This window comes from Necator americanus, chromosome II, assembly GCF_031761385.1.
Source record: "Necator americanus strain Aroian chromosome II, whole genome shotgun sequence".
NCBI lineage: Eukaryota > Metazoa > Nematoda > Chromadorea > Rhabditida > Ancylostomatidae > Necator > Necator americanus.
In genome coordinates, this window is record NC_087372.1 from 432952 (window position 1) to 449233 (window position 16282).

Below are 16282 nucleotides of genomic sequence, written 5' to 3' on the forward strand. Positions count from 1 at the left end.
ATAAATAGAACAGCGTGACCCAGCGCTACGCCGCGCTTCAAATACGTTACATCTCTTAATAGACTCACAGTTGGCCTACAAGTGATGTTGAGTCATCCAGACACCAGTTCTACAAATTGATCTGGTCGAGATTGATGTCTTTGATCAAACCTTGACTTGAAAACATTGAGCGTGTCTCTATTTACGAGAGTATTACGTTTGGTGCTTAAAATAACATTACGTAGGCTTTCGAAATCTGTGAAATTCCGAGGGGCACCATTTTCTCGGTGGAACTCTCAAACAAAGGAAGATGAGATTGACTCTACTCCTCTTGAGGTATGAGAATCAGTTAGTACCTGCACCGGCGTCATTAGTTCAAATGGCGATTGTAAAGGTGCATGTTTCTATTACTCGTATTCCTGCGGTGGATCTAGATCTTGAACACGTGCCCTAGAAAATATCTGTGGCCTGTTGATGTTTTGACAGACTGTGAGATAAGCGTCTAAGGAATCATTGTTTCTTCTGTTGATAAACTTATAAATTAATAGCTATTCTTGCGTAAGGATGTTCCAATAAGTGTGGTTTGCATTTATATTTCTAATTTGATGTATGACGGTTGCCCATGGTTGAACTGTTGATTGTGAGCAATCATATTAGATATTATTATATCAGAAAATGTTCTAACACTTCTTAAAAAACTTACTTTTCAGGAACTTATCTGTGTTGTTGGATGTACATGCTTCATGAGTTTATGTGTGAAACCAAAGGAATTAAAAAGCGATAGACGAATGCCCGTCTCAGCTAGTCTTTCTACAGTAGCGCACTTTTGTGGTGAATGATACTTATCCATATGATTCCAGAATGAAAAAATGCAAAATGAAAGTTTGAAGGAGAAGAGTGGTGTTCCGTCCTCAATATCCGATTTGTCTGCTGAACATCTTCAAACTTGTCAGAAAAACAGAGCGGCATTGCGAGATCGAAGGAAGAAGTTTAACAAAGAAGCGAGCGGACGATGGGTTTCATTACATTGTGGAGAACTTAAGAGTATTGAGGAGGTGACGGACATAAAAAGTGCAGAGAATGGCGAGAAAGCTGAACAAGATCGAAGTAAGAAAAGCAGAAGGAAAGATGGAGCACCAGTTGTCAGAACAGATCGCACAGTGAGTGAGAAAAGTGAGCGCAAAACCGATAGGAAACGTTCGGCAAGTGACACAACCCTGCTGGCTGCGAAGACGCAGGACACGGAAACACGGTCATTTAGTCTTTCACATGAAGCCTTCACTAGTGAGCGGTTTGCTGCTTAACTTAGTTTAATGAAAAAGCAAGAAAAAATTTTAAAGGTAGCGTATCATGAATATTTGGGTCTCTGTGGGTAAGTGGACCGGAACGTGTACAAGGGTGGCGCGTTCCTCCTCGTAGAAACTAAGGCTGCTTGTGCGCCATTTTTCTCGACGATTAGGAGGAATTGAGCGGAGCCACGTTTATACTCGTAATTTACACCCCGTGCTCTGTATTTGGCCACAGAGAGCCCAACATCATCATGATACATTGCTTTTAACTTTCGAAAATGGTCCTAAATTTCACTTTCGTATGCAGCTGATTAGTATTTTTACGAAGATTGACACATTACTATATTTCTTTAAATAGTGTATTTATTACCAAGAAAGAATATAGTAAAAAATGTTGAATTTTGCGAAATTCATGCGGGCAGGATAAATGATCCTGAATGCGCGACGGATGTTACATAGATAGCATCCTTGAAATTTTATCTTATTATGACCACCAATTGGAGCTGTTGAAAGTGCAATAGACACTTGGACGTCCTTTTTTCTTCCTTCTGTGATCGATGGTTGCCTCGTAACGGTTCAAAAGTTTTGGTGACGGTCATAAGAGAGGAAATTTGCAAGAAGAAAAAAAGTGCGCATATCCATTCTATTGTATACCTTGCATTTGGGACATGATTGGATAAAGATAGGTTTGCGGTCGTCCTAAATCCCTTACATTATGCGCTTACCACAGTTGGGACAAAGCGACCTGAAGCGAGGCGGTGTGGCGTAGCGATTAACCGCTAGCTCCATCATGCTACTACGAGCGTCGCCGCTTACGCAATTGTACCAAACCGTTTTCACCCGACTATACAGTTCCTTTTTGCCTACCTTCGTCATTGTGGATGAAATCTCGCGTCCTTGTACGGTTGCGTGACACCTTGATCTTTTAGAGAACACACGTTAAATTTAAGTGCATGATAGAAGTAGGCAAGCGTGGACATTACTCAAGGGCCCTTTTAATATAATTTCAGTTCTACCTTAGTTCCTCGTAGTTTCTTTCAGGACTATAAGTAGAACAACAATGGCGAATGAACGAAATCCTAAGACACTAGTAAAACTCGTTATAAAGTTGTACTGATGTTAAACGCACAAAACAAAACTATTTTTCATATTTGTTTTTTCGGTTCATTTGCTCATTCTCATTCAAAAGTGCAGTTCTAAGCATGTTAACTAGAGCTTAGTTGCTTATGTCAGGAGAAGAAAGAGAGTGCAAAGGATCGCCGGGAGCGGTTGCTGTTCCAAGAGATACTCTTGCACTTTTGGAAGCCGCAGAACACATGGGTGGGTCTAACTTGATGGGGAACTCTTTTTAAAGCAAAGTTGACAGTCAAACACTTGTAAACTTTATAGTGCATGACAAAGACGATTACGTCAATTTTGGTCCACCTCAGAAAGTGGGCGAATAACGTATGGATGAAAACTATGTTTTTGTACTCCATGAATTTAGATTACTTTTAGATGAGATCACGTGCTATATGTCTGTATTTATTTGGAACTATAAACATATGTTGTTATGTATATGTTGTATAATTCAGTTGTGAGAAATTACCTTTGCGGGGAATAGCGAAAGGATATTTCTGAATTCTGTATTTGTCTTAGGACCATTTGGTGCAAGCGTATGGAAATCCGACACTCGGGAACTTATTCTTTCACGTGTGTAATGAAATGCCAGAAAGCCGTAAGACTCCAACGGCTGCGGATTGGTGCACCAGTACAAAAAGGGGTCAAGCAAGAAAGTGATAAATTAGAATTGTCTAAGATTCCGACGGTATTTGACAGTTGTGCTGGCGTGGCAAAGCGGTAAACTAGGTGTTACAAGTCTTACGGGGTCGAATTAGTGCGATGTAGTAGTACCGCGCAGTAACTCCAAGTGAATTTGTAAAGAACTAAATGAGACGTTGTGAACTGCTTCGTGGCCGTGGCAATACGCATATGTTCCGTTTCACCCCCTTTGTATATCCTTTGTATATCTATTTCCATGCATGCTTGGTTCACAGGTTGGTAACATCCCTTCTTCAGAAATTGGAAAGAAACATGCAAACGGCTGTTTAAAAAGGAACTTACAGTTTACGTGACCTGACATAGAATGTTATCTTCATTAATTAGCACATACTTCTGTGCCAACTGTTGATTTCCTGCGTTAATGGGAAATGGTCCGTTCAGACTGTTAGAAAATTAGCTTGCTGGTGAGATCCATTACGTAAAGACCCCATTCCCCAATTCGTCAAGGTAAGTTGGAACGCACAACACTTGTGCAAGCAGCATTCACGAGAATTAAAGTCTCCTCAGCAGCCTGTTCATGCAAAAGCGATGCATAGACAACTGAGGGAACCAGAGCGTGTAGAGAGGTAGCGCATTCTAACGTACCTCATAGGAACAAACGAAAATAACCAGTTTTCTCGCTTTGTTTTTGAGAGGGGTCGTGAGTATTTTACAGGAGATTGTGTTAGCCTGCCGGACAATTTTCTTCACGCCAATAATTATGTGATTCTGAAATGGCGAAATTCCGCTCGTGAAGTTTCTGAACAACTCTCGAACTACCTTTCTTGACCGGCTGGTTGGCTCTTTTGTCGCATTTCGTATGGCCTCTTTCGTCGCAACTGAGTCGAAGGCTTTCTTTAATTCAGTGACATCTTGTACTCTCGTGATACCTCGATGAGTTTCAAAATAGAATGAATGTGTTCTATCGCGCTGAATCTGCCTGATCACATAGCTGTCTTCCATCTAACTCACTTTTTCAACCTATCAATCCTGTTAAGGATCACCCTTGTAGAGAGCTTATAGATGACGGAGAGTAAGCAGATTGGACGATAGCCCCTGTCATGTGTATCTTCTTTCTTATATAACAATACGGTCCTGCTATTCTTCCACTGTTCTACCTTAGTTCCTCGTAGTTCCTTTCAGGACTATAGGTCGAACAAGGCGAACCGCTAGGATCGAACTGAGTAGAGGAATTCTCTTCTCGTGACTCTACTAACAATATCCTGGAATTGCAGACCCATAAGGTTCACCTCAGTAACAGCTCGCCTTCTTCACAACATGGCTTGGCGGTACTTGTAGCCTGAAAGTAGAACTATTGGTCCATGATGATACAAAATGGGAGGTACGCGCGGTGTGAATCGTTGCCCTCAGAGCCAACACGGTCGAACTAATATTCCTTTATCCTAATAACTGGTAACTATATTAACTCGTGATGTTGAGAGAACGTCGAGGATCTTTTGGTAGTTCCTGAGATTAGATGAGGGAAAAGTTATATCAAGATCAGATTATATCAGAGATCAAGTGAGGAATGACAATAAGCACGTGGATGAATATGACAGTCCGTTGTCGGTTGTTGATGTGGGATGTTGCGGCCTCCTTTTGCCACCAGTATTTGGTCCAGGTCTGGCGGCTCCTATCTACTTTCGAAATATTGTGCGCATCCCCCACCGCAATCAGTATCAACTTGTTGGCTAGTCGATGACTGCTGCTCAGGACCTCTCGGTTCCGTTACTTTTCGGCTATCCGCCTTTTTTGGAGCGCTCGCTCGGTTTTGGAGGAACCGCCTCTCATCGCTAGGTTATCTGTTGAAAGGCCTTTTGTTTGCGCAGGCGCGTACTTACACATGCGTAGGTCTGGGCTACTCCACACCTTTGCGCGCGAACCCTATGGCACCAATCAACTTTACTATCGATCAACTATGAAACACTAACAGGCAACGATGAGTCGAAAGGCATAACATGACAACAAATAACCAGGTACCAAATATACACAATGTACATACATATTTGCAGTTCATAGTACTCCAACAGAACATTCACTTTTTTTTTGCGATTGGCAAAGCCTCGGTGGCACAGCGAGTGCTCTTTTTGGCCTCTGCAGCTGGTCTTCTCTTTTAAGGCCTTTTATGGTCTCTCTGCAAGGATCTGCGAGCTCGGGTGTAACCTCCTCATTGTCTCGCTGCATGTGCAGTTCAGCGCTGGTGTATTAGCTCAAGAGTTTATGCAGAAAGACGTTTATTGGTGGTTGGGAAGTGCGTTTTTGATCAAAAAGGGAGCAGAAGGTTTCGAAATACCATGAGAGCGCGAATTGTAGGAGAACACTGTACAAAATGAAATGGGAACAAAAGAGAAAGAGCGTTCAGATAAAGAGTACACGCGGAGAAGCAGCAGACGTTCGCACGCCCTTAACATGGGAGCGGACTGGAAAATAGTGTACAATTGGTCTACCAGAGTGTGTTTATTCGTCTTTCAGAGGTGTTGCAGATCAAAGCGGCATTCTATTAGCATTCTATTAGCTCCTCCCTTTATTAACACTTCGCTTTATTTCTGTTGTTACTCTTTTATGGTATTTATTCGCTTATGTTTATTGTACTTGGTTGTTGCTTTAATGTCTCATTTGATTTGTTCCTTTTTTAGATTTGCCATTGTCGTTTTCATAGTTGTTTGTATTTTTTCTATCTTGTATTAATGGATTAATCCCAATATCACAAGGTAATAAATAATCGGTGCAACTTGGCACCGACAAAAGACCTGCGTGGCACGGCAGATTCAATTGATTATTCTTTATGCAGGAGTACCGGAAAACATTTCCTGGCGAATTTGTCAAAAAGTGAATTCGACGTTGTGAGGTGTTTAGACAAAGAAAAAGTGCCACTATTTTTTCTCCCTATCAGTGGAGGCGGGTGGAGCGAGGATCTCTAGAAGTTTGTAATCCGACGTTAGCCGCACGTTCAGAGTGATTGTGAGATGATGTGGTCTCACGAATCCTTCATAGGTTTAGCTCTGCATATCTAACAACGAGGTACGCATCAGGGCAGAACATGAAACATGAATGGTTTAGGTGTTTATGACTATGTGTAGTAGGGTCAAAACGGCCAGACATTTGGTACAGTTGCCTAGGCGGAGGCAATAGAAGCGGCGATATAGAGCCAGCGGTTGCGATTGAGGTGGGATCCTTCCTAGCTTCACTAATATCTGTAGAAGGAGTGGAGCCAGTTATGGTCCCACCTCGATCGCAACCGCCTACGTAGCTGCACCAGTCTTCGTGTCGTTGTAACCCAACTGCATCTTTGAGCGCGTTTTGCAGCTGCATACCCTACTTCGCCGGCTTTATATGCTGGGACAGCTAGAAATATGGTGTGCTGAGTTTTCAGAATTGTATAGTTACTTTTTTAAAGGATTTTTTTAGGAATTGAGGAGAACACACTATATGCATCTCTTGGGTCACGCTATCTGTCGCTATCTGTTCTTTGCTTAAATCAGAAAAATGACGGCAACATAAGTTTATTGGCTGGTAAGTTTGTTGTATATTTATTTCACCGATGAATACGTAGGCTATATGAGAATTCCAGTACCACAAAGTTTTCCTTTTGTGGCAATGGAATTGAATGTTGGTAAGAAATGCGGGTGAAGTATACTTTAATATAATATGAAACAAAATACCAGAAAGCATAAAAAAGAGAAGCATTTCAAAGAAAGTATCCGAAATTGTCTAAGGAGGTTTATTTCGGACTTTTTACCGTTGCAATATTATTTCGAGTCGTAAACCTCTATGCAAAAATATACCCTTTTATATTTTATCCCAGGTTATTCAATGAAGTGAAAACTTCCAGGTTGCTGTGGACCTTTACTGCTACACTAAGATAATTTTCCAGTTTCTTTTTCTTGTTGGTGAAACAATTACATTGAGTAGCTCTGCTTTTTCGCTTTATTTTGTGAACTCACTGAATAGTGCATAACTTACTCATAAGTAAAGGATTGATCCCCTTTTTAATAAGTGTTGACTAAGCTCGCATTGTTTTTTTTTTTCGAATTAGATGGTTGGAACAGCGCTGCAGTTGAAACATTTACGATATAGTTAAAAGTACAAAGGATAAAGTCACTGGCGTATCAATCCACCTAGGATGCGCCAAATATGTTTTACTGCAATTTGTAATCGTTGAGGTTTCGTAAGTTGTTGGCCTATAGAATGACTTGCGGAGACCAGCCAATGGTCAAGTCAGTATTTTTATCCTCTCTGACATGTCTGGTCCCAACTTATCATCCTCACTATCCATTCTGGATGAATTCGCACTAGGACGGTTTCAAACCATTGACCATGTGGCTACAATCCTCTAACGATCCTCTAACTGACTGCGCCACACCCACCACATCTTAATACATTCTATATTCATAATGGAGTTTCAACAGTAGTTTACATGAGATTAATTTGTCCTAGGAATTATAGATTTGGTCCCTTTCAGGGACACGTTAGTCTCGTAATCATCAAGAAATGAACTTGTAGGAAGAGAAACTTTCTTCTCGAGCACAATTAATTTGCGTTACTTATGGTGCTACATGATTCTTCAGAATTCAGGATGTTCACACGAACTCAGTTTTGACCAGTAGCATTTGTTAAATTATTGGGTACTGTACTGATTGATAAGGTAAGTACCAGTTCGTTAGTACTTTTGATCATACAGTACATAGAATATGATGATTGAATGGCCGCCGTTTGTTTTTTGCACGATAATCTCTCAGCGCTTATTAAAAAGTCTTTACTTTGAGGAATTCAAAGCTGTCTCGCTGATTAACAGCTGATTAACAAGCTGAACGAAAAAACTATCCAATCTTATAATGAACTTCTGTGACATTGTTTCCTTAGAGCGTTTGGGCTTAATTTTAAAAGAACCTAACGATATCGGCATAAAATTAACATTTTGTCAACACAGAAATTAAAGTATTTTATTTTTTAGATGTACAGATGGAAGTTGTATTTGAAAAGAGCGATACGGTTGATAGAAGATGTCAACTGAGAAAGTAATCCGAGAGAATCGCTTTTTTTTCGTCGGCATCTTTTTGTGGCACGTGTTTTTTTGGAACCGGTTTTTTTGGTGCTTGTTGGGCTGCCGGCTTTTGTGCTACTGGTTTGACTTGTGGAACCGGCTTCTGTGCCTGTTGTTTAACGACCGGTTGTTGTGCTGGATTCACGGCAAGCGGAGGCTTGCGAGCTCGGTTAGCAACTTGCGCACACTGCTGTTTAGCGGCTAGTGGTGACGTAGATTTGGCAGTTGGTTGTTGTATCGCCTGTTGATTTGTTTGTTTTTGTAGTTGGTCCTGCTTGGGTGCAGATGGCGTAAGTGCAACTGGAATTCGAGCAGTAGCTAATTTTGCTGTTTGTTTTTGTGGTTGACTTTGCTTGCATGGCAGATGCATAACTGGGATTCGAGCAGTAGCTAATTTTGCTATTTGTTTTTGTGGTTGACTTTTCTTGTATGGTACAGGTATAGCTGGAAATCGAGCGGTATTTAAATTTGACTTTCCTGCTGGAGTTCCGTCTTTAGATAGCGTTTGTGTTCGCTGTAGTTTTCCTGCACTATCAGGGGATGTCAATTGCATATTTGTTCCAGCTGTATTTGGACGAATGTCCGCTTTTTTCACTTTTCCTTTTCCAATTGTTGGTGCTACATCGTCATTGTCGTAAGCGCTACTTTCCTTCACTAAAAAGAGAAGTGTAGAACATCACAGTTTCCCAAATTCAACAATTTCCTTTCACAAATCGGTGGAAAGAGAACTGGTACTTGTTGCGTTTAAAACAGCGCATCAGGAAACTAAGGTAGTTGAGAAACCTGTGGAAAATGATGCAATCGGGTTGTAGTTTACGACTGTGAGCGTAGCCCCATTCAGTGCTACTAATCATTGTGAACCTCCACAACGGTTTACCGCCTCATAGTGGCGTGGAGGTGACACTGGGCGTCGAACTGCGATGCACAGCGGAGGTTCATCCTCCAGCAGGGTCTCCCAAGCTGAGAAGGAGTTCAACACATCCGACATTCCGATTTCTCGGAATCGGAAGCCTAGCTAAGAATAAACCACTGCTAAGATTCACCACCGTCTTGGCAAAATGTCGCAAGGTGGTTCCCTGATCCATATAGGTCGGGCGACGACCTGTGGTGAAAGCTACGCTCGCCGTGGCATGGCTGCTTAGTTTGGGGAAAAGTCTCTTTGCCACTCCAGCATATTCACTGCCTCAGTACCCTGCACACAGGGTCCCGCCGTCTCAGACGTCGGGCGGTATGGCGACCGGTGAGAGGCGATCAAATCTCAGGTTGCTCAGGACGTCATTGATTCTGGACCAAGGCGACACACGCACGACTCGCCATGGAGACTGTCTCAGACTGTGTACTTACAACGCGAGAACAGTTTCCACAGACGCTGACCTGCATGCCCTTCTCGGAGCTGCAGAGCGTATCAAATTTCACGTGATTGCTCTGCAGGAGGCCAAGTGCAGAAGGAGCGACGTACGACAGATGAATGACGGTACACTCGCCATTCGTGGAGAGAAGGTTCCGTCACAAAATGTAGGCGGCGTTGGTTTTGTTGTTCACCTATCTGTCGTCCATCTCGTCGATTCTCACGAGATCCTGTCACCTCGTCTGGCCATTCTTCGCCTCCGCCCTCTGCGCCAAAAATCCATCAGTATCATCAACTGCTATTCACCAACATCAGCAGCTGATGAATTCTGAATTGGACGCGTTTTACGAGGAGCTGGAGGAAGTAGTCCACAACGAGAAGTCCTTTTACAAATTCGTTGTCGGAGACTTCAACGCAAAACTAGGAAAGGCCACAGAAGAGGAATACAGGATTGGAAGATTTGGACTAGGGGACCGGAATGAAAATGGCAATCGTCTCGCCGGGCTGTTGTCCGCCGCTCGCCTCTTTCATGGGAACTCTCTTTTCATGAAAAAAGATCATCGTCGGTGGACATGGGAATCGCCCAATGGCGCGACTCGTGCGGAGATCGACCACATACTCACCAACCGGAGGTGGTGTCTACTTGACGTCTCAGTAGTACCATCCTTTTGTAGTGGTTCTGATCACCGTCTCCTTCATGCGAAAATACGGCTTAGCCACACGATGGAAAAGAACATCTGCTATCGGCAATGAAGGAGAAAAGAAGTCGTTTACGATGATTGCGTGCACGAAGACTCCTTGTCCCAAGGTGACTGGCACATCGAGGAGGACCCAAACGTGGACTACGAGATGCTGCTCAGAGGATTACGAGCCTGTGCTGAACGTGCCTCGAAGCCGCTCACGACAAACTTGGATCGAATTTCGAAGACCACCAAGGAATTGTTGGAAAGAAGAAGGGCTTTGAGGCTTGATCCGAATGCATCGCACATTGAGCGGTTAGTAGCAAACACTAGCTGCAGAAAAGCGTTGCAGGAGGATCTTTTGAAGTACAGGCAGAAGAAGATTCTGGAAGCAGCACAAAGAAGAACGAGTCTAAAGAAGTGCCGCAGGGATCTCCGCGAATATAATATTAGCAACCTTGCTAAACGAAGACGGGACTCGCATGTCTTCTCGTCGTGAGATGGAAATCATTACGGAGAGGTTCCACTCGAACCTTTTCCGTTCATCGACTCCTGTTTCAAGCCCGATCATCCCCACTGGCGAAACTCCACCACGGATTCTTTTTTCGGAAGTACGAGTCGCTATCAAGTGCATGAAACCTGGCCCAGCCCCTTACCTGATTTTATATCAGCAGACTTTCTTCGAGCTGGTGGCCATCCGCTTCATGTAATCTTAGCAGCGCACATGACATCATACCTTCAGTAAGAAAGGATCCCAGACCAGTGGAAGACCTCGCGAACCGTTCTTGTCCATAAGAAAGGTGACCGAGAGGACCTTCGGAACTACCGTCCGATATGCTTGCTGAGCGTGTTATACAAAGTATTCACCAAGATCATCCTCACGCGCATATCTAGGACGCTGGATGAAGCCCAGCCTCAAGAACAAGCTGGATTCCGCCAGGGGTTCAGCTGCTTGGACCACATCTAGACCGTTCAAGGGTCATAGAGGTTTGCCGGTAATACCGCCTGCCCCTTGTCCCTTCGTCGACTATGAGAAAGCATTTGACAGCGTAGAAACGAATGCAATACTGTCAGCGCTGGTTGATGAAGGTGTGGACGCGTCGTATGTGATGACATTAGCCAATTGCTACGATCGATGCACGACTAGGATACAGCTTTTCCACCGCCCTCTCACCATACCCATTGGGAAGGAGGTACGACAAGGCGATACTATATCGCCAAAGCTGTTCACAGCTGCATTGCAATGGATAATGAAATCACTTTCCTGGGAAGAAAGGGGCATACTTGTTGATGGAAGATTTCTCTCGAACCTTCGTTTTGCGGACGACATCGTTCTCTTTTCGAGCAGTACCAATGAAGCAGAAACGATGCTCAACGAATTGAACGAAGCAGGGAAGAGACTAGAACTACGAATAAACAGAAGGAAGACACAGTTCATGAAGAACGCCTACTGCGAGGACGGAGGAGTACAACTTGAAGGCTCTCAAATCGTGAAAACTTCGTCATACGTATACCTCGGACGTTCTATGAACATGGAAAACGAATTGAAGGAAGAACTGAATAGAAGAATGAGAGCAGCATGGGCAACATTCGCAGCCGTCAGGGAAGCTACGGACCAACTGACGGACCGAGATCTTCGTGCCCATCTGTTCGACTCGACAGTACTTCCAGCGCTCTGCTACGCAGCGGAGAAGTGGGCAGAGTCCACGTCTAGGAAGCTACTTACCACCCACAGAACCCTTGAGAGATGTCTTCTGAAGTTTAACCGGCACACAGAACACCTAGCCGGTCTTCGTAGCTCCGGATTAAGAAAAATGTTCTGTCTTCGCGACCCAGCGGAATATGTATCGAAAGCAAAACATAGATGGGCCGGTCACATCATGAGAAGAGTCGACGATAGATGGACTAAAAGAACGCTAGAGTGGATCCCAAGGGACGCTAAACGCCCCGAGGGAGACCGCCAACGAGATGGGGTGACGTGTTCGCTGCACGGATGGACCAGCTGAGAGCTCAGCTGGGTGCGACTCAAGGACCTCGTCAACGTCACTCACGAAGCTTGAGAACATCTTGGATGACAATAGCGAGGGAACGAAACGAGTGGAAGAGATGCTGGGGCCCGCACGTCCAGTGAAGACGGGCCATCTAAGTATCCAAGTAAGTAAGTAAGTAAGTAATCGTTGTGAAAAACGACTAAGAAAACGGTGTTTGTTTCTACGAGGTACGTGAAGTGCTCCACCTTTGTACCCACGAGAAAGCGGTCGAGGACAATGAGATGTTCTCTTCACAAGGCAATTTAATACACAACCGCACTCAATTATCCTAATCATTCTGATCTCCCAAGGTACCTCGTAGGACCTAAAGCGAATTCTTCGCCTTTTTTTTGGACGATTAGTAGGAGTTGAGGCACAGTCATACCCGTAATCTACACCTCAAATTTCTCATGCAATTGTTCCTACCGGTTTCCCATCTACGTCAGTTTCAAGACGTGCTCTCTTCAAGGACACGTGAAGCCAATGAAGGGGAACTAGAGAAGGAGCGGTATTTACAAAGAAAACATAAACCAGATGTTTAAGAGATTTTATATTTTAAGAGTTCGTGCAATTGGCACAGTTGTACATCTGTACTTACAAAATCCACTCACTCAATATCTCAGCCTGTTTCAACAAGGCCAGATTTTCCATGTTTATAGGTACATCTTCTCCAGGACTCTGAGATTTTGCTGAAAATTAGAGCAAAAGTGAATCTTCTTAGGCAAGTAGCCAAATTCGTGTCTCTCAAAAAGAAAAGATACTGGATCTTTAGAAAAAATCTTTCCTCTGGGATTCATGAAATGGCGAAGTTCATTTGTTTAATATGGATCGACGAAAAGATACTCAACTCGCGTTATCATAATTCTTTTCCAGAAGAAGTTAACCGTTGCAGAGTCCAGGAATCACTTAATATCACTGTTGCGTGTAACTACAAGGTTTTGGAGAGGGTCATCCTGAATCGGCTCGTCAAACTTCGCTAAGTAACAGCACGATTAACCAGCCGGCTTCGGTGCTCCCAACGCGCTTGGTGTCCATGGAATTCCAGGAATGTTTGTACGCTTAATTAACGACATGAATAGAAGGTCAACTGCTATAAACTGATGAGGCTTTGATACATTGGTACGTTTCTTGGCTATTCTCGAGTGCGGTGGAACAACTTGCGACTGGAATCGAACTGTGCGGGTGAGGAGTAGCGGTTCAACTGCAGCTTTGAAGGAAAATGAAAAGGAAGAAAAGGATTTTTTTAGGAGGAAAATGGTTTCCGAGCTTATCATGGTGGCGAAACCACCCATGGAAACTCCCAATTTCAAAAGTCCTTTCTGGGCTGGACATAAGAGTTGGCTGGAGGGCACCGTAACGAAATTGACCACATGATCGTCAGTAAAAGATTTTACCTCGCGCATGTCGCTGTTGTACTCAACTTCCACACGAAATCGGATCACCATCTATTTAGGTGAAGATTTATCCATATACGGGAAGGAGAGAAGGCTACAAAGTCTGAGAGCGAAGTTGTAGAACTATCATTATGACAGATTTCTCCGCTAGGCTAGCTCGTTTTTGAAAATATACCAAAGGAGAGCATCGATGAGGATTGCGATCGGTTCGTTGAACACCACGACTTCGCGAGGAGAGCTGAATTTCTCCGGCTCCGTATTCACCACTCAGCATCAGCATACTTCGTCTTTTGACTGGTGCTTCAGAAACCTGTTCACTTCGCGTGAGATGAGAAACGTCGTCGTGAGAAAACGGCGTGGGAACCGCCTTAACTCCTACGATGAACGTTAGAACGCTGTTCTATGTACACCTTCCGATCTCTTTGACAGCCTATTTACTGGTTTCACTTGAATAGGCTGTTGGGAAGAGATCATGGATCTTTCACCGCACTTGAGGGAGTGAGGTGTGCAAAGATTGGCGCGTTGCGACTGAAATCGTCCTGAAAAACGGCGTCTTCCATGCTGATCTTATCGCCGTCTTCGACGATACCTCGCTGGAGGCACAACTACTGGGCGACACAGTACTGGCGCCCGTTCTATCAATTTGAAGATCACCGGGAGTAAAGATGATTAAGGTGGTGTCGAGTCGAATGTTATCACTTTTCATTCAAGCAGCGCGATGTTGCAACACGTTGTGAACCTTGTGTCGAAATCAGGCTTACGGACTGTAAATCCGCCCTGAAGGAGGAAGCAGATTTGGATTGGACTCGTGGATGAGTTCTCTTATTTGGGTTGTATGCAGGAAAAGTATGGCATCTACGAGAGAGAACTTCAGCAAAGATGCTCTAAAACCAACTCTGCATTCAGCTCCGTGTCTAATTGCCTGCAGTCGGATTCCGCCACCAATGAAGCCAAACTACGAATCTAGCCATCCTCAACTTTGCCTATTATGACGAACGGATTAGTGACTTAGGCAGCACCGTAAGCGGTGATAGAGCAGTTACTGTTAGGCTACCTTTGGCCAATGGTAGCAAAGAATTTTGCGCAGAAAGGTATACCGGCATGTGTGTAAATGATGTGAACGTTGAAAGCATCAATAGCTTCCCCGACACTCTAAAGTAGTCACAGAAAACGGTCTTCAGTTTTTTGATCACGTTGTAGGGAGGTCATCTTGTCTTGGTTGTTTTGTGGATGCTCTCAGATTTAAACTGGAAAAAGCCCCTTGGTCGTAAAAGAAAGTTCTGGGCGGAAATGGTTAAGGAGATCAAAGGACATTTGACGTTGACAGGCAGTCGAGATGTGAAGTTCCGCCGCTTATGGAATAGTGATGGATGGATAAATTCTATCCGACCTTTAGGTGAAGATTTGGCTAAGTTCGGATCTGTTTGAGGACCATACACCACGCTGAAATACCGAATGCCACGTCATGCTCCCCGTCGTTTAAACCTAGTGTGTCAGGGGTTTTCAGCTTATATGAGCACAATGTTACTGCTTGTCCCTTCCAATTTCAGAACCATAAAAAGCAATCTCTCCCAGTAATGACTTATGATAGTTTCCTCTTGTATCATTGAAGTAAGGACACTGCCTTCCCAAGGAATTTTCCAAATATGGGGTTTCCATTTGTTTCGAACACACGCCAACGAATTCTGCTTAAAACGAATTGCGTCGAACATTAAAGGAAATTTCACCTTCTAGTTTTTCAGAGATACGGTGCATATGCGTTGATTGTTCTGTTCTATAATGCGATGGTACACAAGGTTCAAGATGTGATGATTGCGAAACTGACTGAAAGTTCGACATTTCAAATCATGCGATAAAAGGCGAAAATGTAGTGCTTTTCTTATTCATCTTCGCGCGCGTAAAGTGAAACTGAACCTCTAAGGATCTAGATATAAAGTCTCTTGTCTGACTGTGCAAGGTGATACTGAAGAACAAAGTATTGCTGACATAATGAGAATTTTTAAAATATAGTATACCCATTTTTACGAGATTTTTTTCCACTTGTGGGGATTACAACGAACAGAAGCAACAGAAACAGATACAAAGCATGAAACGGAATCTCGTTAAGAGGCATATCATTTACTCAAACTGAAGGTGACCTATCGTTGAAAAAAGGTTGGTCACCAGTATTCTCATAATAGCTATATTAATCAGTGCGTTTCTGATTTGATTTTTGTATGGATTTTTATCCTTACACTTTTGTAGCACATATGTTCCGTAACGTACCGTTTGTGAACTGCTGATCCCTGCTGCAGGAAGCCTCCTCCTGCATACTATCAGTATTGGTAAGAACATTATAAGCGAGTATATATAAAATAGTAAATCCTGTAAGTTTGTGATTTGTGCTTTCGACAACTTGCAGTGAGGGATGCCATAATGACCGACGCGTAGTTGAGCTATGTAATCCATCGCTCGACCATTCACTGCGTACCTGAATAACAAGAATGAGTCAACCATACCCGTTTTTCCTATTTATATTGTCGACAAGATTGTTAAGGTCTATTCTCTGCTCGAAAATACTGTGGTTGGAGGATAGCCGATAGTTGATATTGAAACACAACAGAAAACACTATTTGAAGGATCCGAAGTCTTGAAATATCGTACTTTGCGTTCTTTTGCTTCAATTGGAGAATTTGCATTTTTTAGTTCAGCAGTTTTATTGCCAAATGAAACCTCTTT

At 43.4% G+C, this 16282-nt stretch overlaps 6 protein-coding genes across 6 annotated transcripts; 4 read left to right on the top strand and 2 right to left on the bottom strand.

Moving 5' to 3' along the window:
• Window positions 1-601: 601 nt before the first annotated feature.
• On the top strand, window positions 602-2713 carry RB195_016462 (uncharacterized protein; the record flags this gene model as incomplete). Its single annotated transcript, XM_064183010.1, has 5 exons — window positions 602-619; window positions 690-779; window positions 840-1263; window positions 2502-2588; window positions 2658-2713. The coding sequence occupies 5 exons, from the start codon at window positions 602-604 to the stop codon at window positions 2711-2713; spliced, it is 675 nt and encodes a 224-aa protein (XP_064038891.1).
• Window positions 2714-8074: 5361 nt separating this feature from the next.
• On the bottom strand, window positions 8075-9100 carry RB195_016463 (uncharacterized protein; the record flags this gene model as incomplete). Its single annotated transcript, XM_064183011.1, has 2 exons — window positions 8075-8766; window positions 8974-9100. The coding sequence occupies 2 exons, from the start codon at window positions 9098-9100 to the stop codon at window positions 8075-8077; spliced, it is 819 nt and encodes a 272-aa protein (XP_064038892.1).
• Window positions 9101-9342: 242 nt separating this feature from the next.
• On the top strand, window positions 9343-9792 carry RB195_016464 (uncharacterized protein; the record flags this gene model as incomplete). Its single annotated transcript, XM_064183012.1, has 1 exon — window positions 9343-9792. One exon carries the CDS (start codon window positions 9343-9345, stop codon window positions 9790-9792), a length of 450 nt encoding a protein of 149 aa, XP_064038893.1.
• A 517-nt stretch (window positions 9793-10309) lies between these two features.
• On the top strand, window positions 10310-10639 carry RB195_016465 (uncharacterized protein; the record flags this gene model as incomplete). The annotated part of the gene is made up of 2 exons (XM_064183013.1): window positions 10310-10455; window positions 10513-10639. The coding sequence occupies 2 exons, from the start codon at window positions 10310-10312 to the stop codon at window positions 10637-10639; spliced, it is 273 nt and encodes a 90-aa protein (XP_064038894.1).
• A 403-nt stretch (window positions 10640-11042) lies between these two features.
• Window positions 11043-12146, top strand: RB195_016466 (uncharacterized protein; the record flags this gene model as incomplete). The annotated part of the gene is made up of 1 exon (XM_064183014.1): window positions 11043-12146. The coding sequence occupies one exon, from the start codon at window positions 11043-11045 to the stop codon at window positions 12144-12146; it is 1104 nt and encodes a 367-aa protein (XP_064038895.1).
• Window positions 12147-12578: 432 nt separating this feature from the next.
• On the bottom strand, window positions 12579-16060 carry RB195_016467 (uncharacterized protein; the record flags this gene model as incomplete). The annotated part of the gene is made up of 5 exons (XM_064183015.1): window positions 12579-12664; window positions 12782-12859; window positions 15292-15388; window positions 15830-15928; window positions 15989-16060. The coding sequence occupies 5 exons, from the start codon at window positions 16058-16060 to the stop codon at window positions 12579-12581; spliced, it is 432 nt and encodes a 143-aa protein (XP_064038896.1).
• Between the last annotated feature and the right edge of the window lie 222 nt (window positions 16061-16282).